Genomic DNA, 27,365 nt, shown 5'->3' on the forward strand with positions numbered 1-27,365 from the left:
CGCTGGGTGGTACGGTGTCGTCAACAAGCGTTTGGAGCCGAGGAGTTCCGTGAGACGCTGGAAAACGTCCGAATGGTCGTCGATCCGTTGTGATCCTCAGAGGGACTCCAAACCTTGCGATCCAGTGGTATAAGAGAGCATGCGCGACGGTGTCTGTGGACGTTTCCTTCAGCGGAATCGCCTCCGGAAAACGTGTGAAACGGTCCACGATCGTAAGGCAATACCTGTGTTCCTTCGAAACGGGAAGGATGACCAAGTCGATATGAATGTGTTCGAACCTCTGTGAAGGAGCCCGAAATTCAGCGACTGGTGACGAGGTATGCCGGTGGACTTTGCTACGTTGGCATTGAAGGCAATGCTTGCTCCAGGACGAACAATCCTTGTTCATTGTCGGCCAGACGTAGCGTTGAGCAACAAGTTTTCGTGACCCCTTTTGTCCGGGATGAGCCAATGAGTGAAGAGGGTCAAAAACCTGCTTCCTCAAGGAGGCTGGGATGTAGGGTCGGATCGTACCTGTGGATATAGCACAGTACAAGAAAACATTGTGCTCCGGGAACTGTAACCGGTGCAGTTGGATTGAGATGTTTTCTCGACGGAGAAGTTGTTGAAGTTCAGCATCATCAATCTGCGCGTGTTGTATTTCCACTGGTGACACCGCGGTTGAGAGAGCTTCAATCCTAGAGAGCGTGTCTGCCACAATGTTGTGGTCACCTTCGACATGTCGAATGTCTGAAGTGAATTGAGCGATAAAATCCAGGCGGCGGAACTTCCACGGAGAAGCACGCTCTGGACTCTGCTGCAAAGCATGGACCAAGGGCTTGTGATCAGTGTAGATCGTCACGTGACGTCCCTCAAAGATGTTTCATAGTTGCTGGCTTAGGGAAAGAGACGATAGCTTCAACTCGGTCTGGCGGAGGCATGATACCGTGCTTGTTTACCACGTGACCGAGGAAAACAACTTCCGACTTCCCCAGGACTGATTTCGCCACATTGACGACCAGGCCGAACTCCCGGAGTCGCTGGAAAAGTGCTTGGAGATGTTCACGATGCAGCTCCTCATTGTCCGATGCAATGAGGATGTCATCGATATAAGCGAACGCAAATGGGAGGTCCCGTGTGACTTCATCGATTAATCTTTGTAACGTTTGTGCTGCGTTCCGAAGACCGAAGGTCATGAACGGGAATTCAAACAAACCAAATGGCGTGATGATGGCAGTTTTCTGGATGTCATCAGGCGCGACAGGGATCTGGTTAAACGCCTTGACGAGATCGATTGTCGAGAAAACTGACTTGCCATATAGATTTGCCGTGAAATCCTACAGATAGCGAACAGGATATTTATCAGGGATCGTCCTTGCATTGAGAGAGCGGTAGTCCCCACATGGTCGCCATTCACCGTTCTTCTTGGTAGCAAAATGAAGAGGAGAGGCCCATGGGCTTTTGACCATTTTTGAGAACTCAGCCTGAGCAATGACGAGTTTCTCAGGGGCCAGACGGCGTGTGCGGCACGAAACGGGAGGCCCAGCAGTTGTTCGGATGTGGTGTTGCGTGGTATGCGCAGACATCTTGAGCTGGCCATCTGGCTTCGTGATGTCCGCAAATTCCCCCAGCAGAGAATGCCAGTTGGAATTGGAGAGCGAATCGACCGTCTTCACCATGGGAGGTGGTAACGTGACAAGCTCACCCTTTGACGAGAGTCCGGTAGTACCATCTATTAGACGACCGTTTCGTTGGTCCGTTAACAGATTGAAGTGGTACAGGAAATCGGCTCCGATGATAGCATGAGAGACATCTGCCACGACGAACTGCCAGGTCATGTCTCGACGTAATCCCAGGTTAGGATTGATCAGAACACCACCGTAGGTGTCAATGGTCGTTCCATTTGCTGCTGATAACCAGTCGGCTTCACTTTACCGCGTGCAGGGAACAAAGTCAGATCGGATCCTCCATCAATCAGGTAGCGTTCTTGCGTGGTTTTGTCCGCGAGGAACAGGCGGCAAGAAAATGGGAGAGAGTCAGTTGTCGCCACCAACGACACTAGTTCGAGTTTCCCGAAAAGGTGCATCCAGGGCTACAGTTTTTAGCGTTTTTGCCGAACTTTTTATGGTACCAGCAGAGATCCTTAACCACTTTTCTAGTGCGAGATCGACTACGGCTTCGACTGCGTGAGTGAAAGGGCTTCTCCCTGTCACGTTAAAGTCGTGCCGTGAGCGTGGCGACTTGGCGCGTCAACGCAGCGATCTGTTGCTCTACGTTGGAGACCGGAGCAACGTTGGAGGGTTGGAGGATCTCGTGCAAGCTGTCCGCTGCTTCGCCAAGTTTCTCGGCTGTCACATCGGACGCTTGTATGGCGAGACCCATCTGGATTGCTTTAGGTAGCTGAGAGAGCCACCTGACCTTCAATACCTCCTCATCGATGTCTGGGACAAGGCTTTTCAGGTATCTAAGGTGCTGGGAAGGAGAACGATCACCTTGCTTCTCGCGGTCCAGCAGCTGGAGAAGATTGGGCTGTCGCGATTTAGTGAATCGCTCAACAAGACCTTCCTTTAGCGCTTGGAAAGGCGTGGTAGCAGGAGGAGAATTTATGACGTCCTCGACCTCGGCAGCTATACGTGTGTCGATCAGGGACACCGTATAGCTGAATTTGTCCATCTCAGTCACAATTCCTTTGATACGGAAGTGCGCTTCTACCTGAGCGAACCAGAGAGCTGGCTTATCCATGGCAAACGGAGGGGCATGGATGGTAATAGCAGAGGTGGCTGGGCCTTCTGCCATTATCCCTGTATCCTCAGTGATAGGCATGATGATGAGAGCCAACGAAAGAAAAGAGCGAACTCAACAGAGAACAGACCAAACTGCACTGGTGGACGTCAAAAAATCACGTCGGGGTCACCAATATGTGGCGTACTGACTGGGTCGAGTCAGTCGAGAGAGCCAACACTACAAATTATGTCAGAGAGACACGTCTTTGACTTGCGTCCAAAGCGTAGAAAGCGATTTAGTGATCTAACTTCTCAACCCTATAAAGGGGAGAAACAAACAGAGAGCAACCGTCCCTTCGTCCGGGAATAGGAGGAAGAGGACCGATAGCGGTGAGTGCACGGTCTTGTACCGTGGGATGGCCATTTCTCAATCCTGAGAAAGGAGAGAAAGTCCAGGTAGTACAGAGTGCGTAGGATTGCTAGGAGGTAAGGCTAAAGGAACTAGATAGCTAGCCAGGTAGTTCTGCGCTCAAGGCAAGACCGAGCACGAACTGGACGAGAGAACTCGCGTAGGCGTTTATATAGCTGCCAGTGCAGAGTGGGGGAAACGTCGTGTGACGTAATCCCAAGTGTTCCCCACTCTGGTAGTCGCATTGCCACCGTATGGGAGTACGATCTAGACCCCGCAAGTAATGTAGAAACACTACCGCCGGTAGGAGATGTAGCGAAGGCTACAGCGGGACATTTAAATATTGGGGCTTCCATCCGCTCCTCTCTTTATTGCCTTCACCCAGATGTGCCAAAATTCTGCTTTTGTAGGTTGTTTCTTCAATTATTTTACCTCTGTATCTCAATATTGAGGAACTATCACGTTTCTCCATTATGTAGTACGGTTTTTTTTTTAGCTTAAAACGCAACAAATATAACCTCTGCGACAAAATAATTTTCTCGCACCGCTGCTGTAGAACAATAACGAGGATAATAAAAGTTACAATACATATGAAATTCGGTCAAATTACAGGTCCTGTTTCGGAGTCACTCTGGTCGTAGAGTCTGCCAGACCAGTCCCATAGTTCCCGAAAAAAAGCATTTCCTTTTTCAAACGTTCTTTGTATCTACTTGGAAAACTCGGATCTCTTAAACTAATTTTTGTCCTAAATTCTTCGTTTCGCCTCTCCCTATCTAGATCAATCAAGATACGCGACTGCGTATCGGCCAAGTGGAGGTTTTTACGTCACATGTCGATACTGTCGCGTATAATATACATGACACAACTACTCCGAAAATGTGTTTGATTTTTTTTCCCCCAATACGAACAATTTTCGCGAAATCGGGCTTTAGTTACATTACATAAGTTGACTGTGAGCTTTATGAAGATATTGTTACTTTCTCGATTGATTCAGTACATAAAAATATTCTTGCATAGCAACCATCATAATGTCATATTTTCACAACTTTATTGTCTCTCAGCGTTAGATTCTTTCGTCAAAGTTGGCAGTGAATATAAAGTCTGTCTCTCTCTATATTCCTGCTCTTGTCCAGAGACGCCAGGAGAGATTCTCATGCGTATGAACAGGCTTCTGCATGAAAGTTTCGTAGCGGTGGCGTCTGAACTAATTCGGGCATGGATCATGGCGGGGTGCGTATAGAGCGTCGGTAACAACGCACTGTGCCGTTCACATTCGTCACAAGCGCTTCTCCACTGAATACGCCGGGACCTGCGTCAATATTTGGTATATACCCTGCTTCTTCTGTTGTATTTTTAATTGGGATTGTAATGAGGGTTTTCGCGCGTGGCGGTAGTTCGAGGGTTATAGACGAGCGAAATGAAAAAGCTCTTCCTCCTAATTTTAATTTTCCAGGAACCTCATTATTGACTATCAACTGAGTCTTTTGTGCCTTGAGGAATGAAATACCGAGTATACCAGATTCATTGATGGGGAAATTATTATTGACTCATTGAAATTTAATTTTTGAGTTATTGATAGATATAAAAACTTCCCCAAAGCTATTAATCATGCCTGAGCCGATCCCTGTGAGTCCATATATTTTACTTGCATTTATTGATGTATGGGAGTTTAATGAGCTTTGCTTGGAAGATTTAGTTGAGAAAAAGTGTCAATCAAAAAATACGCGATTCCTGTATTAAATTGGGAACTCGTTAACCTGACGACTGATAATTCATCGACATCAAATGCATCATAGGTTTTCAAGTTTAAGCAGACGCATTGGAGTTTCCGTGGGAAATAAAAGGTTGTGCCTCGCTTGTGCCCGTTTGCCGGCCCCGTTGGGGTTGAAAGCATTGATTTGTTGCATTGGTGGGTTGGGATTATAATGGGCGTTGAATCGAGGATTCCCGCTTATTCTCGATCAACAAACGCTCTCTTTGTGGCCTAATGTATCACACCAGTGACATTTCATGGTGGATTCCTGGGGACAGTGGGTGGCAATGTGTCCTGATCTGTTTCAATTATAACACGTTTGCGTTTCATGATCCTGGATTGGATATGTGCATCTAGTAGGGGGCCCGCGTCCATTGTATTTTTTGGCGGCAAAACGTGCATGGTATGTCTTGGGAAGTGCATGAATATCGTAAGTGTTGGAGACTATAGGCGTGCTTTAACTGTTATATGATGAATACCTGTCTTCTGTGTCGTGGATTGTGAGGGTGCGCGTCCGGTGGGTAATTGAGTTAGGTAACGAGTGATTTCCGATTTCCCTCTCGAGTCGAGTAGCTGCGTCGATAGCATCATCGAGGTTTTCAAATTTTCTTTCAGCAATGACTGTACCGTGCAGATGATCACGTAAGCCGCGCGTAAAGCCCCTTATTGCTGCTCTAACCAAACAGTATTTCTACGGCAGGGACTTGTTGCCCGTGGTATTCTTCTTTATTTGCTTGGATGCCGCGATTTCAAATTGAGCTTACTCTACCCCCGAAGAATTCTATGTATTCGTTTGCGGCTTGAAATACACTTTTCAATTCTTCCTGAACATGATCGCTATCGAATTCCCGGGCAAAGGCGTTTTTTAGAATTTTTATTCGACCGTTTATGTCAATAGGTTTACCTCGATTCTCGATCAGTTGGTCAACACGGCCTTCAATTTTGTTTTTAAATAAAGAGAATAAATATTCGCGCTCCTCGGGTCGAACACTACGATCAGCGAATTGGCATTGTTTTACAAATTTAGTGAGGGTGCATGATTTTCCGTCGTATATACGGACCATATCGGCGGCGAGTTTCAGGGGCATATATGATACAAATTTTGTGACTGATGGTGAACTTAACTGGCGTATCTCGCTTAAAATATTTGAATTCGTACTGGGGTTGGATGAAACTTCCCTTGATGAGTGGTTAGTGTGTTCTACGTCTGCGTTGGTAATGAATTCTTGAATTTGGGAGGCAGAACGCGATCGAGTTCTGGTTGTGGAAGAACCACGAGAGGAACTGCGCGGGCTAATACTACCATTCGCGTTCCGCCGTGAACTCGTGGCATGTTTTCGGTTTGTTTGCCCCATTTTGAATCTATCGATTTTTCCCCTTTTTTTCATTTAATTGAAATAATCTAATCTTATTGGTATTTACGTAAAGCAGATCTTGTAGAATTATCGTAGCGTTCTCCGCCTGTCATCCTCGGTGGCTGGGTTCTCCCTTCGAGCTTCACTCGATCCCATGTACTTGGTTGTTCCTGCTTGGCTCTGTATAGTTGTTGTCTTTAGTAGTTCTTCCTGGCTTCCTGTCTCGTAATGACTTCGTAATCTCATTCGAAATTTTGTGTTGAATTTAATTGCCTCAGCATGGAAACCTCAGTTTGCGCAGGTGACTCAAGGGAATTTCAGTGACTGTCCACGGACATCGACATCACCTTTCTCCGACATTCGTCCAGCGCATCCAGCGGGAAAACCGTGGTCAGACAACCGGGATGAGAGAAAAGCGCTCTTGTAAATTTTTCTCCACAATATTTTATAATTTTTCACATACTCGACACGCAGAGGCCACCAAAAGTGCTAAGTGTTATTTTAACCCACTAAGTTAACAGTTCAATCGTGTCGTAACACAGTGTCTTTCTCTTCACTTCGATTTATTTCGCGTTCTAATCTGGAACATTTTATTCACTTCCCGCTTCGTATTTTTTATAATATCTCGCGAGCCAGCAGAATAATTCGTTTATTATTTTGTATCCCACCGCTCTCACCAATGTTATATGTTGTTCCCCGATGTGGCGATTTATCGAAGAGGGAGGGTAAGTTACCCGTGGAGCGCTAAAACACTCTGCTCGCTGGAAGCGGGAAGGTTCAATTTCAAATCAATTCCAACTCGAGAATTTTACTATTATTTAGACGTCAATACCAGAACTGAGAACTGAGAAGACTTTTAAATTGGAAGAAAGGTTCCTTTTTGAAGTCTGAGACAGAAGTGATTTTCCATTTTTAGTTAAACACTTATGTTACTACTCCTGTGCTATTTTACATTTTAAGTTACAACCCGGTTGTAAGTAATAAGCCCCACTAAAGACCGGAGCTTTATCCTGTTCAGTCCCACTAGCGCCTCCGCTAGCTTTATCGAAGGTTCGCGCAGCAGGGTCCTTGTGTGATTGGCGCTTTCCCCGGAGTGCCACTTCTCCACAATCCCCCTCTCCGCCCGTTTCCGGATCATATCCTTGACAAGGTCTATGTGTACACCCACAAGGTCCTCCTTTGTTGGCGCAGCCATTAAACACCCTGTTTTAGCCAGCTCATCGGCTGTTTCGTTCCCGAGGTTGCCAGCGTGGCCTGCGATCCAGACCACTTCCAGCCGATTATGGGCGCTAACCCTCTCCATCAGTTCGGTGCATTCGTTTACTAATCGAGAGCAACCCTCAGTGCACGCTTGCTATCCGAACAGATGAATATTTTCATGTTCCTGTCCTCCCTGTCCAGGATATCCCTGGCACAGGCCCCCAGGGCAGCAAGTTCTGCTTGCAGCACGGTCGTGTGCGATCCCAGTCCAAGGTTCCTTGCGGTTGCAGGTCCCTCAGACCAGATTCCTGCTCCAGCCCGGTCGCCATTTTTGGAGCCCTCCGTGTACCAGACTAACCCCTTTGGTGGCGTCCAACCTATATCAGCCCCTGATTGGGTTATCCCATTCCCAAGGTGGATCTTGAAACTCTTCTGGAAGTGCCATTTCGGTCTGCAGGCATCTCCTCCTCGGAATAGGAGCCCCTGAAGGTCCCCATCCGCAGTAAGGATAGCCGCATGCCCACGACTAGCCCCTTTCCAGTGGCCTTGTAGCCGCAACCTCGCTGCCGAGATTAGTGCAGCCTCCTTTATATTGAGGTGCGGCGGCTGAAGAAAGAGCAGAGCCGGCAGTGCAGAGGTGGGGGTCGTTCTAAGTGCCCCCGTGATTCCCAGCATAGCTCGTCTGCCTGTCCTGTCCTGTGTTGTTCATAGCCGTCCACCAGACAACGGCTCCGTACGTCAGCTACGGGCTCATTATGGCTGTGTAGATCCACTTCACGACCCTTGGCCGTAGTCCCCACGTGTTTCCAAACATTCTCCTGCATGCTCAATAAGTCATAATGACCTTATGAGTCTGCATGGTGATGTGCTTCCTCCAGTTGAGCTTTCTGTCGAGCCAAACACCTAAGTACTTTACCTCCTCAGAAAAGCTGAGCACTGTGTCATAGATAGAAGAGGGTCTTACGACACACCTCCTCCTATTGGTGAAGAGCACCATCTCCGTCTTGCTTGGATTAACCCTGAAGCCGTGAGAGGTGCACCAGCGCTGAACATAGTCCAGCGCCTTCTGCATCTTCCGGTGTAGCATGCCCTCTTTCCTGCTAGTTATTAGCAAAGCTACATCGTCTGCGTATCTAATGGTCTCCACCCCCAGTCCCTCGAGCCCAGTGAGGAGCTCATTTACGACGAGGAGCCACAACAGGGGCGCGATAACACCCCCCTGCGGACCGCCCCTCCCCGCCACTGCCCTGACCGTACTGTTCCCGCGAGAGGAGTAGACCAACCTGGTTCGGAACATGGCAGCGATCCACCTGATGATGGGCGCCTCAATCCCAAAGGACGCCGCCGCCTTCTCCATGATCCCAAACGAAGTGTTGTCAAAGGCCCCCTCTATATCAATAAGGCAGGGCCCGGCAACCTTCAGGTAGTCGGGAGCCAGCCTATTACTAGGGTCGGGATAATCCTCTTATCCTAATGGGTACCCAATTAGCCAAACATTGTGAGCGAATAAATCCCAGCAGTGACGATATTGCAGCCAGCCACGTAGAGTGGCGTGCCAGTCGCATAAAAATGGCTGACCCGCCAGAATTGGCGCAAATTTTCGGTTTCAAATTTTAAATAGAAAATAGAAAAATTAAAATTTACAATGAAAAACCCTCAAGAATATATTTAAGAATTGGCTTTCGGTAATTATTATTTTCCTACCAAATAGTGCCACTCTAAATGTGAAAAATAAAAATTTGCCACTGCTATTTTTGGAAGATTCTATTATATATTATATTATATTCCTGATGGTTTTTTTCATCCCAATTTCAATCAATCAAATGCTGGCATTTTCCGTCACGTGGTACAAGTAAAACGGTTGTACTTGGGATATTTTTCGAATATTGCCTCGTTTGTTGCTAAGCAATGACAATATCCAATCAACTGGCACGCGTTTCAAACCCCAAAACTGTCATTAGAAAAAATCAAGTTCAAAGACTTTACCTCGACATGAGCAGATTTGGAGGAGAATCCTTGGACATTATTGATCAACAATTTTAAAAAAAATTGAAAATTGAGATTTTCTAATGAAACCGTTTCATCGAAAATGTCGCCCATATTTCTCATTTATTATGGGCTATCTCAGTTCTGTGCATTGCTAGTTTCTTCTCAGAATTCCTATTTTTATATCTCTTTATTCTTATTCATTTCCTCAACAAGGACTATCACAACTATTGCTCATAATGTAATAATTAAATCGTAAAATAATTCGTGAACGAATAGTGGTATAAGACTTACACCACGATTCATCTACGAATTGTTTGCTTCATATTATTGGGTACAGTTACTGCTCCAGCTCAGGAATGGACAAGTATTTTATTTTATTTGTTTCATTGCTGCAAATATTGTCTGGAGACAAAATAATTGTCAAGGCAGATTCCTCATCATGAAAACATCGAAAAAATAATTTTTTCTCATATTGCTGCCTATTTCGAATTAAAAAAATTATATTTATAATTCAAATTGATGGAAAATCAAAATTCGCGCTCGACCGCACGGTGGCCCTCTGCCGGTGTCGGTCGAACAAGAGCTCAAGCAGAGAGAGATATCGAATTAGAGCAGGTAGTTTTATTAAGTGGATGAGACCCCTCTCCCAGCTCTGACTAACGAAGCTTGGGAGCCGCGTGAGTTTGATGAGCCCAGGTTGCCGGGCCCTGCAATAAAGACACCAAGGGTATCCTCTTTCCTTTCCTTCGCTCTCTCAATTGTTCCAACCAGGCTGTGCAATGCAGTCTCGATCGATCTGCCCGCCTGATATGCATGCTGGGAGGGGCTGATGGGATTGATATTCAGTGCTCCCTCCGTAATGTGCCTATCAACGAGCCTCTCCAGCGTCTTCAGCAGGAAAGAGCTTCGGCTGATTGGTCGATAAGCTTTGGCGTTGTCATAGTTGCATTTACCAGGTTTGGGAATAAATACAACTCTGACCTCCCTCCATCTTCCTGGGACATATCCTAGCGCAAGACATGCCCCTAGCGTTGGTAGCAGCCTGTGCAGGAGCCGGGGGTCCCCTCTCTGCAAGAAGGCCGGGTATACCCCGTCGGGCCGCGGACTCTTGTACATCTCGAAGGAGTCTACCGCCCACCGCAGTCTGTCCGACGTCACAATTTTCGAGGCCAGGTTCCAATTCGAACCGCCTCCTCCTGGTCGTGTTCGATCCAAATCAGAGCACATTCCCTCTCTCTGTATAACCGAGTTGGGGAAGTCACCTGGATTAGGTGCTCCAGGATTTCGTCTGGCTAGGTGATAGCTACACCAGTGGGAAGCGTAACTCCACCCAGACCTTGCGTGGGTCCGCCGGAGAAGACCCTGCGGAGCCTGGCCACCAGTGGCAGCGTATCCAGTTCCTCGCAGAAGGTCCTCCATGCGGACTCCTTCGATTTCTTGATGAGGTTCTTGTACTCCTTTGGTACCTTCCTTCACAGAGTCCAATCCTCATGGTCTTTGGTGCGGAATGCTAGGTTCCAAAGCCGCCGAGTCAGGCTTCGCAGTCTCCCGAGTTCCCGGTTCCACCAATTATCCTTCCTTCCCTCTCTGCACGGTTTGATCGAGCAAGCTATCTGGAAGGACTCGGTTAGGGCTCTGTGGACTCCACCTCGTCCTCTAACCTGTCCGCGTTGCTGGGCCTCACACGTTCTCCCTACAGCCTTTCCTGCAGTTCCCTCCTAAAAGAGCTCCAGTCGGTGGCCTTGGGATTCCTTCGCATGAGTCCCTGCTCCGTCGCAGCAGCGCCTCTGATATCAAACCTGATGCGTCGGTGATCAGAGAGTGAGTTCTCATTGTCCACTCTCCAATTCACGCACCTGTGCGCCAGTCTGCCATCACACAGTGTGATGTCGATGATGCACTGGCACCTCGCCGTGACAAACGCGGGGCTGGATCCCCTGTTGAGGATCTCAAGATCCGCGTCTGCCAGGTATTCCAACAGGGCTGTCCCCCTGCTGTTGTTCTTGTTACTCCCCCAAACAACATGCTGCGAGTTTGCATTGCAGCCTATGATGAGTGGTAGCTTTCTTGACCTGCAGTATCTGACACGTTCCTGCAGCTCTTTGGTGAGTGGCAGTTCTGCAGAGTCATGCGGGAGATACGCCGAACAGACAACGATATCCTCAATCGGTCCCCCTCCATGTAATCGCACTATAACCGCCACCAGATCCCTGTGACAGAAGTTTGCCATCCCCGTGGGTCTGCACGCTTTTCTGACAGCAATGCAGGCTCTGGGTCCCGTGTTATCCCGAGAAAAGAACAGCTCTTCCTAACCTAGATCAAATCCTCTTACAGAGCCCTCCTAGCACCAGGGTTCTTATATTAGGCATATATGTGTCTGCTCAACTATAAGGCTGCGACTCAGCAGAGCAGTCGCAGCCTTACAGTGTTGCAAGTTGATTTGTGAGCATCGGACTAGCGGTGAGGTTAAACAGCCTCCCCGCCCATCGTCCTCCACTCCGGCGCCTTTGCGCTTCCCGGCCATCGGAGCAACCTTATGTAAGGTTCCCCTCCGACCGGACCGGACGTACGCTTCACGTCGTCTCTTTTCTGGCCCTGACCAGAGAGGCCCGCCCGGGCCCAGGTGAGAGTCCTTTGAGACCCACCCCCCTTGACCCTGACGTGCCGGCCCTGCTCAGTCCACGTCCGCCCCTGCTCCCTCTAGGGCGTTCCCTCATCCTTGCGAGGGGGACCGTTGAAGGAGGCCCGCTGTCGGCAGCACTCCCGCAACCGTCCCCCACTATGCCCTTGGGGATGTCCGCCTCGTCAGCCGCCGGAGCCCCTGCTGAGTCTGCAGGTGCCCCTCCCTCGCTGCTCGAGGCGACCGTTACCTGCCCCAGGTTTCCCTCCGGGACCGATGTCCCCTCCTCTGCTTTCCACCGGGACTCATAAAAGCGATCCCGTTCGAGGCAGTAGGAGGGAGCCATCTTGAACTCCCTGAGCCTTTCCCGGCACTTGGAGTCCACTCCTGCAACCAGATTGACGCCTCCTTTCCCTTCTTTGCAGTGCCAGATTCTCCACTTTCCACTGAAGAGGCCCTGGTTCTGCTTAGCCAGCCTATCCAGTGCAGCAGCCCCTCCCACCGGTTTCCCCGGGAGAAAGGCCGTCACCCTGGACAGCCTGGGGAGCTTATCCTTGTCCATAAGGGCAAGGGAGGCAGTCCCCCCCTCCGGCCATTCTGCTGCAACTACCGCTCTCCCCTGGTCCCCTGTCGGGTCCCCAGGGACTGCTACCGCCTACACTCTGGAGGCCTCCGCATTCCCTCTGACGGGGCACCGCCTTCGGCGTTAAAAATATTTACTTTTAAAGGGGGAGTCTCCATATTAATGCCACGAGTAGCCTGGGAAATAAAGGTCCGCCCCAGCAGAGCCCGGATACTGGGGTAAGGCATGAATACAGTGAGGTGCTGCCTGGTGTCTCAAGGGTATCGTTCACGACACTTTTCCCCAGTGCCATCCAGCCATCAGCACGATAACTCCAACCTTGGCTTGGGGAGTTGGTCTGCGGCGGTCTTTTGGAGCGCCCTATCAGGGGGTTAGCCCCAAAGTTTGATCCCATAACAACCGTTGATCAAGTTCCGACGAGGACCAGCGAGATCCAGGCTCTAATACCTCTCGGTACCCGACCCTGGTCCCCCAGCATCTCCCTTTCCCTGGCCGACCCTCTATCCGCCACCTGAGGACGCACCTGGTTGGCACTCAACTGTCCCCTTCGTCTCTTTATAAGCGATCCGGAGCCAGGAAATTCCATATTGTTACTTATTTTATGTATATTATTATATTATTATATTATTCACAGAATTATTTCCTCAGTAAAATGCGCGACATTAAACCACTGAATTGAATTGTTCCCGCGGAACGTGAACTCCCCTAGCGGGCAGTTGAGGAAACCATATCGCCGATATTATTATTATATACAACAGTTGTCCCACGTAATCGCCACCACATAATTGCCAGTTAGATACTTTTTTGATTCCGCTCGGTTGAAGGTGCATTGTAGGTCATTGTAAGTTTATTTATCTATAAAGGTAATTGAATGGATATTTCGCCCTACAATGGACCTTCAAATAGGCTGAATGAAGAAAAAATGTTTTCAATTAGGTGCTGGTAACTAAATGGGGTCACGCTGTACGCGTACGCTGTAGAAATTGACCGTCGCATTAAATAAACTAATTATTTGGACCTTGTGAATGCAGGTGGTTTCTAGGTCAATTATTGATATAAATTACCGTTTGTTCGATAATAATTGATTTTTAAAGATTTTTTAAAAAGAATTAAAACTTTCATGTGAAGATCAACTAAAAATTAACGGTAATCGATAATCAGTAATTTTTAATGATTTTTCAAGTTGGGGGTTGACTTCTGATAAAAATTTGAATTATTAAAAAAAAATCATGAAAAATCAATCATTATTGATCAAACGCTAATTTTTAGCTATCATGGACCGGTAAGCTCCCTGCAAACGATTGATATGATCCAAATGATTAATTTATTTAATTCGGTGGTCAACTTCTTGGAGCTCTGCCATACTCCAATACCGTAACGAATTAGTTCAAGCGCCACTGCTATTGATGAGTGATTTACAAAAATACGATTGATTTGAACAATTTAATTGAACAAGCTTTCCATGAGTGGAAACACACTATTCAATTTTGTACTCATTGTGACGATTATTTTAAGTTCACTCAAAGGACGAAAATAAATTCAACTTCTGATATACTTATTGTGCAGTTGAATATATTCAACGTTAATACAAAAAATATCGAGCAGAAAATTCAGAATTGGAAATTGAAGGCGGTGGCATCAACTTCTATTTCTGTTCTTAGTAATCGGCATTCTGACAATAGTGTGATAACTATACCTGCTTATTGAGAGACAATCAAAATATTTGGGTTCACATAGACGTTATTTTAAAAATTCGATGATCACGGAATGCAAAAGTTGTATATATTTTGTTGTTGGAGAGAAAAAATTAATATGTGGAAATATGAGAACAATCTGAAAGGTCATCTCTAATTTGTGACTATGAACGTCCCATATGTGTCTAAAATCTGAATGAGGCCCTTTTCGTTGGGTCGACACGTAAGTAATTTTGAGGGATACGAATCTGAGGAGTTATAAGACCCCTCAAAATGTTGATCATCAAATTCAACCCTTTGAGGAATATTATCGTTCATTGCACTATAACGTATTTCCATGCAAATTATAGAAAGATGTAAAATTGAGGGAAAAAAATCTATTGATTGATAATTGATAGATAATTCATCTTCTTCATTATATTACTGTGAAAACAATTGAAATGCTTGCAAAAAGAAGTGAAATCCTGTGAAAAATAACGAAAAAACTTTTGTGAAAAAATTTGGTTCCCGGATTGTTTTTCCCCGACAAAAATTTCCCGGAAAAAATTTCCCGGAAAAAATTTCCCGGGAAAAAAATTCCCGAAACAAAGATAACAATTGCGTTGACCGTATTCCCCCATATTCATCACGAGACTTTATCATACCTTCAGTAATTACACATACCGAGAAATCACTGAGGGAAAAATTTATCGGCAGAAATTTTTGACAGGGGAAATTTTTTCCGGGGGAATTTTGACGGAGAAATTTTTTCCGGGAAATTTATGTCTGGGAAATACAGTCCGGTCACCAAAAATTTTGCCATGTGGAGCTTTCATTGTATGATCATATTTTCCCAAAAATATTCTCCGTTTTATTCACAAAAAAATATGTGAAATAAAAAAGAAGCCAAGCATGTCGTTCACGAATCATATTGATTAGAGGGATTTAACATCACAAATAACAGAGTCCAGGAATGTAAATGAATGGAAACGTCGCCATTAGAAACGCTGAAGAAGAAAAAGCCCTCTACAAATTGCCGGCTTGAGAATACACATAGCTGATACATGTTGTCGTATGTCCATGTGTGAGCTGACCTTCATTTATGTGCGAGCACTCTTAAATTAACAATGTTGACAAAACTAGCGCCACAAATGGTAACTAACTTCGTCAAGCGCCAATTGGTTTTTCGGAAAAAAGAGCACTTGGCGCGCCCGGCTTTGGTGTAAATCAGTCACACTTCGCACCTTCCATCAAAAGATAATGTGTAACACAGTGTTGAGAAGGAAAACGGTAATTAATCAAAGACATATCTTAGTTGACACTGTGTCACTCTGTGGCCTTTGATGCGAAATACCGATTGTTACCGATCAATTCATTAGGGATGAACGCATCACTACTTCAACATTGGATTGTAACCTTACTGATCTGGAGTAATAAAAATTTTCAATTGATTCAAATTAATATAATATTAAAGATTTATATGATTTCCAGTTGATTTCAAGATTGACCGTTCATTCAGGATAATTCACAATCGAATATTTTCGAAGTCACTATGTCACCAAACTTTGAATTAATTTCGGAGAATGTACAATATTTCCCCGCAATTTGTTGTTGCTTTTTAGAACTTCGATGTCCATATATGAACTATTGAATTGCCCACATGTGTATATTTTGAGGTATACACAGAAGAGCAGGGGCGCCAAGTGGATTTTTTTCCGAAAATCGAATTGGCGATTGGTGAAGCTAGTTAACGTTGGTGGCGCTAGTTTTATCAAGACCGTTAATTTAAAATTGCTCGCACATGAATAAAGGTCAGCTCACTCATGGGCATATGACCACCTGTATCAGCTATGTGTATTCTCAAGCCGGCAATTTGTAGAGGGCTTTTCCTTCTTCAGCGTGTACAATGGCGATCTTTCCATTCATTTACTGGACTCAGTCACTTGCGATGTTAGTGCCTCTAATCAATATGATTTGCGAACGACATACTTAGCGTCTTTTTCTTTTCCCGTATTTTTTTGTGAATAAAACTGAGAATATTTTGGGGGAAAATATGATAATACCATAAAACCTCCTCTTGGCAAAACTTTTTCACGCAAGTTTTTTAGTGATTTTTTCATAGGATTCAATATGTAAACTAGGCGTTAGAAAATCCAGTTGACATTAAGGGCACAGGCGACGAATTATCAATTAACCTGCATGAAACAGGCTGCCTAAGGCCCGAGGACTCAACCTTGCCCTGGCGGTACATGTGTGTGCATACCGATTGTATTTCGTTGTATTAAGCAATTTACGTCTAATCTTTTGGTAATCTATGTGGACAGAGTCGGTTTCCGAGAAACTATTATATTCGAAGCTGTTGTGGACATTAATGGTTAGTAATTATTTACTCATCATTCTTGCTTTATTTTCTTTGCTTTCTCTGTCTGTGACATTCTGTTGGGTCTTCCAACTTCCACATCTGAGATATTCTGAGCTAAGTCGATCGTTGTTAATTGTCGTAAAATTAACTGTCGCCCAATTCAATTAATTATTATTGTCGAAGTGAATTATTAACTTGCGAAAGGATTTCACTGGAGCCCTGACACCCCTTGACTCAGGAAAGAGATATCCCCGGATTGACCCCCTTGGAAGAAGCGGAAGGAAAAGATGACCATCTCCCGAGTGCCCTCGATTGACCCCCGATTATTCACGGTAATCGGAAAAGAAGAAGTGAGATCGATTGGCAGAACTCATTCGTGACACAACTGCCCCACGAGTCACTGCCTCATAAAGCAACAAAGTTACCCCAAAGAATTCCATGAAGAAGTGCCCAGAAAAGACCCTGAAAAAATGTTAATAAGGAGTAAAAGTGGAAGAAACTCTGTGAAGAGAACTATTCTAGAATATTGTGGAAAGATTGTGTAAGAGGGACAATTAATGAAGAAGAAAGAGTGTGAAGGACTAAATTTTGTGTGTGAGAGGAACTATTGAGGAAGAGAAAAATATTCCGTGGAAGTGTGAGGAAAGGATTGTATTGTGAGGAAAGGATATTATTGTGAGGAACTCGTGTGAGAACTGTGAGAGGAAAATTGTGCGGCTGAATCTCGTGGAGAGGAACCGAGGAGAGCGAGGAGAGAAGGGAAAAAGGAGGACAAACCCCGAGAAAAACCGAGAGGGTTTTGAGGACACCATTCCCCGTGAGTGCCCCATTTTTTATTCCCTGCCCCAACGAATTTCCACGCCCCTGTTAATTTCCCCCCAACGGTGAGCCTCCAGTAAATTCATGTTAGTTGTAAATTAAGCTCCCTATTAATGATTACCTTTTCAGTCGGCCTCCCTCACTTCTCCCCCTTTTTCCAGAGTTGGAGTCACCCCCTCTTTTTATTATATAATATTTCGCATTGCCGCAAGTGAGTTGGCCTTACCCCCCACCCTCGAGTTATTAGTCAAAAGGCCCAGATTATTTTTGTGTTAATATTGTGCTATGAGATCAGAATACAGATAGTCAATTTATAAATCCCCCCGAGTAATCATTTCAAACCCGCCCCCCCCAGCCCTTTTATTATTTCAGGTCCTCCCGTAAATTATCATCAATTTCCCTAATTTTTCAGAATATCGTAAATTCCCCAATATCGTGTCTTCGCCGGGAATTATTGTATTTTAATTCCCCGGCCAAGGTCACAAGGTTCACAGATAATTACTGTATTGGATAAAAACGAACCATAACAATTTTTTTCTTTCTCTTTCTTTTTGTTACTAATTTTTTCAAAATTCATCCTTGGTAGCCTCGAACTTTGCTGCTTGAACTTAATTTTAACAACTGTCAGCAAGCTTCGTAAATACACGTCATTTATACACTTGAACTTCAGTCTATGCAAGATGGTGGTGTGCAAATGTGTTAGAACGCCGAAGGGTAAAGGAAGAAACGTATAGGGGGAAGTGTGAAGAAGAAAATCTCTTTACGACAGATAATACAAGCTGCCAAAGGCTCCACGCAGGTTGGATCCAATGTTGTGAAGAGCGCACTTACAGCTGCACTTGAAGCAGTTAATAATGTTGGAGGGAGGAATAAAATCAAACCGATGCATCAGTTTCTCCCCATCCCATCGAAAATTGGGGGAATTTTACCAGTATTTTTAATTCCACTCTTTCCCGGACTCAGTGCAACAGGTGCAGTAGCAGGTGGAATTTCTGCTATAGCCAAAGCTATGAACACGTCTAAAGAAGCCCGATCTGAACGTCACGTCCGCACCATGGAATCCATTGCTCTTGGCAAGGAAATATACTTAAAATCCTATAAGTCTGGTCTGAATTTGCATTTGAACCCAAAAACTAATAAAACTGCCGCACCCAGCTCTCACTCATAGTGATTTGATGAAATATGCCAGCATCATGAAAATTCCACATTTTCGTGGAGTATATGTAAGAAATGCGTTGGCTCGCGGTGGAGGCTGGAAATATCAATCAGCTATAGTCAGTCTTGAGGGTAAAGATATCCCCGGCACTCATTGGGTTGCATATTAAAAAAGAATCATGAAGTTATCTAATTTGACAGCTATGGCAATTCGCGCCCCCCTCAAGAGTTGATTAATTAGTTCGGTAGCGGTAGTGTTGTGAAATATGATCTCCAAAATTATCAGGATTATGATACTATGATGCATGGGCATTTATGGTTAAAAATTCTCGCTGACGAATTGATGTAAATCTACAAAAAGTTCACAGTTATATTAGTTGACGGTTCACTATCCGGAGTGATTCATTTACCTTCACCCTGTCGGGCCGATCTTCTATGCTAGAAACATGCTATTTTCTACCTTTTGAATTATCACCGGAGAAATCGTAGAGTGGGGCTTGTCCAATTTCTTACCTACAACTCAATTCGTAATATCGACAAAGGATGTTATAAATTTTATATTAGAAAAGATCGATTGGTGATAAGTTAAATTCAGTTAAATGTCGTGGATGGTCGAACTAGCCTTCCTGTGACCACCGAACTCCATTTTGAGTTATTTTAGCTCAGCCTAGATTGGGTTGCAGATTAAATTTCCAGCCCGGCTTTTGTAGCCAGTTTTAGGAAATCCGAATCCTTCCGCTCCCTGATCCGATCGCCGGCGGGGAAGGCAGTTCCCCAACATTGCAATCTCTTCACGACTAAGGCTGGGCAGTCGCACAAGATGTGTAGGCTGTCCTCTGGTTCCGCTTTGCAGAATCTACACAAGCCATCTTCGTCAATGCCGACGATTTTGCAATGGGCCTTGAATCTCACATGTCCTGTCAGGAGCCTAATCACTGTACTTAAGCCTTTCCAATCCACGTTGAATAGCAAAGCACTGGGGAAATGCCGTCTGGTCGTGGCGCTTTTAGGGGTCCGAAGGAGGTGATTGCCCATTGTCGATACACGATTCCAGCTGCTAGAGCTCAGTCTCGAGATTTGTGTTCCACCCCATTATATTAGGAGCCTGTTGCACACCGTCCTGTCTAGTGAAGCCTGGAAAGTGTTCACTCAACAGTTCCAGTGTCTCGTCCGGGGTCCCGATGTAGCTGCCATCCGGTTTAATGAAACAGCCTAGATTAGCGCTTCCCCACCCTCCCAATACTTTCACCAGTGTTGAGGCTTCGGACAAACTCTCGATGTCACTGCTGAGCTTTTCCTAACCATCGTTTCTGGCTTTCGCTAGAGCTTTCTCTCGAGACTCCTGCGTTCTTTCAGTGCCTTCCTCTTGTGTATGATGTCGCGAGAGTTGTTTTACCTAGTTCCATGCTTTGCTCAGCTGGTCGCGTGAGTTTGCTAGCGTATTGTTCCACTAGCTAACCTTCTTGGTTCCTTTTTGGGTGCGTAGAACACAATTGCTTTCGAAGGAACATCTAACTGCCTCGCCAAAGGTTTCGGCTGCCTACTCTAATTGTCGTTTATTCTTGAATCTGCAGTATACTCCCTGGATTCTCCATGAGAGCTCCTCTCTGTAACCCTTCCAGGCTCTGTTCTTTGGATTTCTTCGTTGAACTGAGTCCACCCGTCCAGCTAGATTCAGGCATATCTGGCTATGATCTGAGCCCGAGGACTCCTTTGAGAACCTCCAGTCCCCTACCATGTCTACCAAACCCGCTGCATAGATGATTATATCCAGTACTTCTTGTCAGCTATGGTCCATGAAGGTCGGTTCCGTTCCTCTATTTAAAAGGATTTTCCCATATTGTTGAAGCTCCCCAATCCATCGCGATAGGAGTTAGCGTCCCAACCAACCAATTCTGACTGTGGCCACCACCTATCCGCCACCTGGAAACGCGCTCGGTCAGTTGCTCAACCATCCTCTCCGCACCCCAGTCACGGAGTTTAGAGAAAGCCGAGTCAATCGGTCATACTATTGACTTTACCAGCAGGAAGTGATGAAACTGCTAATATTAAAAATTTTTTGAAAGATCAATTATTAGTGGATGAAATTCGCTTAACTCTATGGCCGGGCCCGGCAACCTTCAGGTAGTCGGGAGCCAGTTTATTACAAAGGTTGGGATAATCCTCTTATCTTCCTGGGCACCCAATTAGCCAGCCGCTGTGTGCGAGTAAGTCCCAGTGGTGACGATATTTCCGTCAGCCACTTAGAGTGGCATGCGAGATCACTAAAAATGGCCGAGTCGTTAGAATTGGCGCTGAAATTCACTTTTTAATTTTAAATATACAATTGAAAAATCAAATTTGCAGAGGAGAACATTGAAGAATATATTTCTGAAATGGTAGTCGGTAATTATTATTTTATTTTCAAATATTGGAACACTCAATTTGAAAAATGAAAAGTTGCCAGTGTCGACTTAAAATTTTAGGAAACGAATTTTTCGATGTTCTTATCAGAGTTATATTCATTGGCTCAACAACCACTATTACTCGATGAACTTACACTTGGTCACATGAATCTTTGCACCACCACAGCATGACTCAGAGAGTCCGCCGCCAATGTTTATAGCACGCGTACGTGCTCACCGGTAAACACGCGCAGCCACGTGAGTAGGGAACGGTTCGCCCTTCGATTTCAATAAGAGAATTATCAAGTTTAAAATGATTCCTCATATTTCGTTGAAAAACAAAAAAAATATTCGTTTTTCTTGCTCGGTATGCTCTATTCATAACGGTTTTGAAGAAAAAATCGCAGAATCATGAATTAATTTGTAATTATCATTATGGAAGTAACATAAAAGAATCCATCGCCAGCAGATCGTCTGAGACTATTTGCAGTTATGATTGTCAGCCATGAGTTATTAAATGTTCGATATTACAAACTAGATATCAGACCTTAGACATCACATATTAAAGAGTAGCGATTAGATATTAGACATCTGAAATTAGATATTAAACATTAGGCATCACAGTAGATATTAGATATCAAACGTCATATGTCAGATCTTCGAGATCAGATATCACATGGTGGATATTGCCCCCCCCCCTTCCGCCTTCCTTCCCTCATGTACCGCCCGAAAATGTAAAACCAAGCATTACCAACCCAGGTCGATAAACTAGAAACCGCCATCGTCAACCAATGGTCAAGCCGAATCTGACATGGCCCTCCCCCGTAGCCTCGCCTGCTTCATACCCTCCCGCAGATCCCCATACCTACAACCCGTAGTGTTTCTCTACTGAAATATGGTGAAAAGGGCTCTATAATTGTGGAATCATTACAACAATCTACTGCACGACAAAGCGAGAAAAAATAATTGCATGATAGATTGCCGCAATAGATTGAATACCAGAGCTGACGCGAGTCACCCAGCACTGTGCAAGCTTATCGATTCAATCAAGTCAGAACAAGGAGTTACTACAGTGGATCCACCAAAGTGATGCGAGCCCCCTACCACAAAATCAAAAAATTATACAAAGATTGCGACACTTATCTGAACAGATTTATTTAACAATTTCACGTCACAAACATCGTGCACTTCTTTACGAGCGTGGCAAATATTGTTACTTTATAAAACCTTGGATTTTGAGAAATGTGCATTACCCAACACTGATTTTAAACTACTTTCATTGTATAGTTTTCATACTACTACACATTTCATGGATATTTGAAAGACTTAACGCACAAAAACCACTTTTCTATACTCATGCTTTCTCTAAACGTGTACATTCATTGACCTTAGACTATTTCAGTTGTTGAGAAACAAATATAAAAATTGAAAATCAGTAATGACACAGTCTTATGAAAAAAATAGTCCATAGCTATTGGGTTTAAGAGGAATCGACGTGACTTAAAAAATTGATGTATTCTTATTTATCATCAATACATGATTTAATGGACTATTCGTTTCTGGCCTATTCTATTATGAACATAAATATCATAAATAACGGGAAAATGTTGATAAAGCTCTTTGACGATTTTTTAGCTACATGAAAATGTAGTTGTACTTTCGATAATTCTGTGTTTCTCATAAATATCGATGTTCATGTACCATTAATCCGCCTCCTATTTAAATATTATTAATCCCTTTTAAAAAAAAGCATGAAACGTTTTTTGTCAGCTTTTTTGGGCGCTATGCATATCAAAATATATCTATATAATATGATATATATATAGATATAATATATGTATATGTATAAATAATATATATAATATATATAAATATAATATATTATATATATAATAATATATATATATATAAATTATATTAATTTTATACATATTAATTTTTTTTTTATATAATACTATTTAATATTTTTATTTTAATATTAAATTTTAAATTATTTTTTATATAAATTTTTAGACTTTTTTCTTTCTTCTTTGTGAAATTCTATATATGTATATATTATATTGGAAATAACCGTGAATATATATATATATACATTCCAATGATAATACCCCATACGTGGACGATTTGGCGCGCATAGCGCGCCATATACGCTAGTATCAACAAAAAAAGAAGAGCTCCATCATTGAAATTCAAACAAAAATTTCGCTGCGGATGAAATGTTCACATGCATTATTTCCTGCTTCAATATATTTTTAATTGCAGAAACTGTTAACTACACAAATTTTGGTTATAGCGTCTTTCATCCTGAGAAATTTTGGTCTGATAACAGAAAGCTATATACCGAAACTCGAGGGTCGTTAAACGCTACAACTCCAGTCTGGACGTTAAAAAATATTAGAAAGAATTCTACAATATGAATTACTAGATATTCACAGGCCACCAAAAATCAGTGGTTGAAACTGCAAAGGAAAGCGTTCTTGACAACAAGATTGTGATCGTCGCAAATAACGGAAAAATCGATAATTGATAAGACGACGATATGGACAATAAAATATAATATAAAATATAATTCTTCCAAAAAGCAGCAATAATAAAAAATTAGCTCCGTACGTGAATACCAAACAGTATGGTTCTAAGAGGAATCTTTCTATCAAATTTGAAGTTGATGGGTTGATTTTAAAAAATCAGAGAGAGCGTAGCACGGATGTTTCCGAAAAACATGGAAATGAAAATTTCTGCATACTTTTCTTTGAACGCGTGCATCTCTCCAATTCATCTGAATAGAGGACAGTGTAACGAATATTTTGAAAACAAAGCGAAATGGAATCAGTTGAGTCGTTTTTGAGATATTTGAGAAAATCGTTTATGCCATCGGTGCCCGTAATCGCGCAATTCTAACCTCGCTTCGCTCGGTTAAATCGCGGATTCTGGGCGCGATGACATAAAATTTTGTATGAAACGCGTGCGTAATATACTATTCTGACACAGAGTTGAATATCTCCTGAACAAATCATCCGATCGAGCCCAGGTGCAATACCGACCATCGCAGTCATAAGGGAATCTGTTTGCTAAATTTGAAGTTGATAGATATATTTTTAAAAATCAGAATCAGAAAACATAAGAATTGAAATATCTTGAAAACTTTGTGAGATCATATGCATATATTCTGACTCATTAGTATACACGGAGAGAAAAGTCCAAGAAGATTTACTGTGCCGAGCACTACAATCGTGGTGCAAAATGCTAGAATACTAGACCTTCTTTGATTCACAAATAAAAATTACTATCAATATGTCAAATTTTCTTATATTCCGTAATTAATCATGTTTGGCTCCATAAAATTTACTAAACAGCACTATAAAATTTGAAGGTCTATCATTTTTTGTTTGAGTTTGAATGAAAAATTGATAGAAATCCTTCAAAAATTCCTATCCAGATCCGTATTTTTTATTGTGCTCTCTTTTAATTTTTACTGTGCTACACAGCATTTTCTCCAAACATATTTTAACCCAATATGATTGGTTGGCGATGAACGTCGAATGTTTCCGATTCTTGCCGAAGTTGAATTTAACAATGGTAACTCTTGCGACGACTATGAATTTTTATTTGGCCGATAACGAAGTTTTGCTCGGCCGATGAAGAAATTTTACTGCATGGCATAGTAATTTTTCTCAGGCCTGCAGTTTACACCTAAATTGTAAGGCAGCACAGTAATTTTTATCGAAATCACAATATAAAAATTCATAGATCTTTCACTCCGTGTAGGGTGTATTGAGACGGATGTTTCAAGACAATGAAAAATGTAAAGGGTTGGACAGTTTCTGAGATATTTGCACAAGACTCTTCAGAAACAATCACCGATATTTCAAAAAGTATTCAACCAATCGGGCTGACATCTCGCACAGATCAAATTGGTATTAGGACCTGTAGAGTGATAAAATTTCAGATTTTTAGGAATTAATGTACTCACTTATTCTTCTTCTTCTGTAAAAATTGACCCTCAGTTAACCATCTGCACATTCACTCATGGCCTTCAAACTTCGTATTTTTACGTACTTAAGATTAGAAAATTGAAAAATGCAACAATTGCAATGTTTCCATTTGGAAGCGAAAACACCTTATCGCACAAGTTTCATGTAGTATTTTATGTCATTGGACCCTGAATCCGCAATTTTACTGAGCCAAGCGAGATGAGAATCGCATGATACTCGTCACCCATGGCATTAGTCCCGGCATTAGCATTCGTATCATTGCTCGGAGAATCGAAAATTTGGAGGTGGCGTAAGGAGTTCAAGAACTACAAAAACTGATTTTAACTGCGTTCACCTTTGTTTTTTAATTTTAATTCGTATGTTGTTTTTAAATAATTCGCTTAAGCTCATTTTATTCCGATATGGCACACTTTTTAATTGTATCTTTGTCAATCAATATTGTATTCAATTCGATTTCCTGTCATTTATTTCAGTGGGCTCCTAGTGACAATTCTCTTCTACCGTTCAACAGGGCCCGATGAAATAGTCGAAAAGAACTTCTTGAAACTTAGCTGCAAGAAATTCATGATTATGCTCATCTACCGATTTATCCGGTGAGTATCGCCATTGGTATCAATTATGATGGCCGCATATAACACCTCTTCAAACGAAAGAGTATGTTCCAAAGCCATTATGATTAATTTTTTTATTCATGTGGGATCGGCGTTGGGTCGAAAATCAAGAACTGGGCCACCACACGAGTAAAAAAATCTTGTCACAACAGCCCGATTGATATTTTTCCGCAATGGATTTTGAGCTTTCGACTTTGGGAAGTGTTATAATATTGCTAATTCTGAATCGAGAGATCCCAGAAATATTGCAGAACATGAATCATCGCCACACAGAACTTTAATGTGAACTTTTCTTATTGAAAATATCAGATTAACACCAGCCTATCTGTTTGTCTTGGGTATGAATGAAGTAACAATCAAGTATACTCAAGCACGTACAGTGTTTTCTCCAGCCATCATTGACCATTTAACATGTGAAAAGTTCTGGTGGAGGAATGCTCTCTATGTGAACTCTCTTTATCCAAGAACTGAGATGGTAAGTTTTTCTCCAATATTGATATACTCTTGAATGGTCATATATGCACGCAAATAAAAGTTGACTGTTGATTCTATAAGGTTTGAATAGTTAAAATAATTCAGCGTTATAAGGATGATAATTGGTCGAATACCACTTTAATTGCCAAAAATAAGAAAAACAATAAATATCAAAAGATTATGTACCTGACGGCGATAGTTTGAATCATTTTTCGAAAATTAGCGTTGAGTGCTGACAGCCTTCTGGTGAGTTATTGATTAATTATTTTCAATTCTCAAATAGGAACGTTGTATTGGCGTAATTTTTCATCGATAGGGTTGTACGGCATTATACATTTTAATATACAGTAAGTGGTGTGAAGGCTACTGCACGCTGATGTATAAAATATGATTCCTCATTTATATAAGATTTTGCTGATATTTCGATTTGTAATTTTTTTTCTTGAAATTATTATTCGCTGTCTAGTGGATGCCTAAACGGGAACACCAGTTTCTCTGATAGTCGTAACGGTTCACATAAAATCTGCAATACATTGCAATATTGGACTCTGGCATATTTAACATCACATAAAAATCTATGTCCTTCAATATCTCTCTATTCAAACTCCCAATTTAAACTCCTCTGGGACTGAAGAATATAACGAATACTTTTGAATATAAAATTTGATCGGAATCTTTTCATTATCTCTAATCCATCAAACCTTCCTCGCCCATACATTTCCCTTTCGATATTCGAAACTAGTAGCATCGATAAGTAGAAGAGTAAAATTCAACTTGACGTTGGTCAAATTAAATTAAAAACATAAACATATTGAGTTTCATCAGTGGTAAACTTCCGACGGCGACATTTGATGCATCCATTTTTCTCAGCTTTTAAGGTCATGCTTGCAACCTACAGGCATAAAGAGCTTTTTAGAAAAAGTCACACATATTTTTTATCCCGATGAAAGTTGTTCGCATTGATGAGTTTTTTTCAGATACCTCCTCGTTCACGTCAATTTGTTTTTCTTCGGACACTGCGACGAACATGAGTTCTAAAATCTACCTGAAGATTCAGACTTTCTGAGTGTGACTCAGGATGCACCACACGGAAGTATACTCGCATCTTCTGCGCGAAAAAAAGAAGAAAAAAAGCGCGCCAACGTGTGAAGGTTCACGCGCTCATAAGTTTATAAGTTGTTTGATGTTGCCACCGTTGACTTGCAAGCACATCTTAATGCTACAGTGAAAACTTCCAACAACCCTTCGCAGAACTTGGGGCGTACTGCTCGCAATAGCCTCTCT

General features: G+C 43.0%; 1 protein-coding gene across 1 annotated transcript in view; it reads left to right on the top strand.

Annotated features, from left to right (window-relative positions):
- LOC105272407 (nose resistant to fluoxetine protein 6-like) overlaps window positions 1-26,285 on the top strand; it is a gene marked incomplete at its 5' end in the record, with an annotated part of 138,896 nt that extends 112,611 nt beyond the window's left edge. The window contains 3 exons of the mRNA XM_011314524.1: window positions 25,470-25,589; window positions 25,917-26,082; window positions 26,187-26,285. Of these exons, the coding sequence (XP_011312826.1) occupies window positions 25,470-25,589; window positions 25,917-26,082; window positions 26,187-26,285 (385 nt within the window). The remainder of the gene's footprint in view (window positions 1-25,469; window positions 25,590-25,916; window positions 26,083-26,186) is intronic.
- Window positions 26,286-27,365: the final 1,080 nt, after the last annotated feature.

The sequence above is a fragment of the Fopius arisanus genome, unplaced genomic scaffold (assembly GCF_000806365.1).
Source record: "Fopius arisanus strain USDA-PBARC FA_bdor unplaced genomic scaffold, ASM80636v1 scaffold00172, whole genome shotgun sequence".
NCBI lineage: Eukaryota > Metazoa > Arthropoda > Insecta > Hymenoptera > Braconidae > Fopius > Fopius arisanus.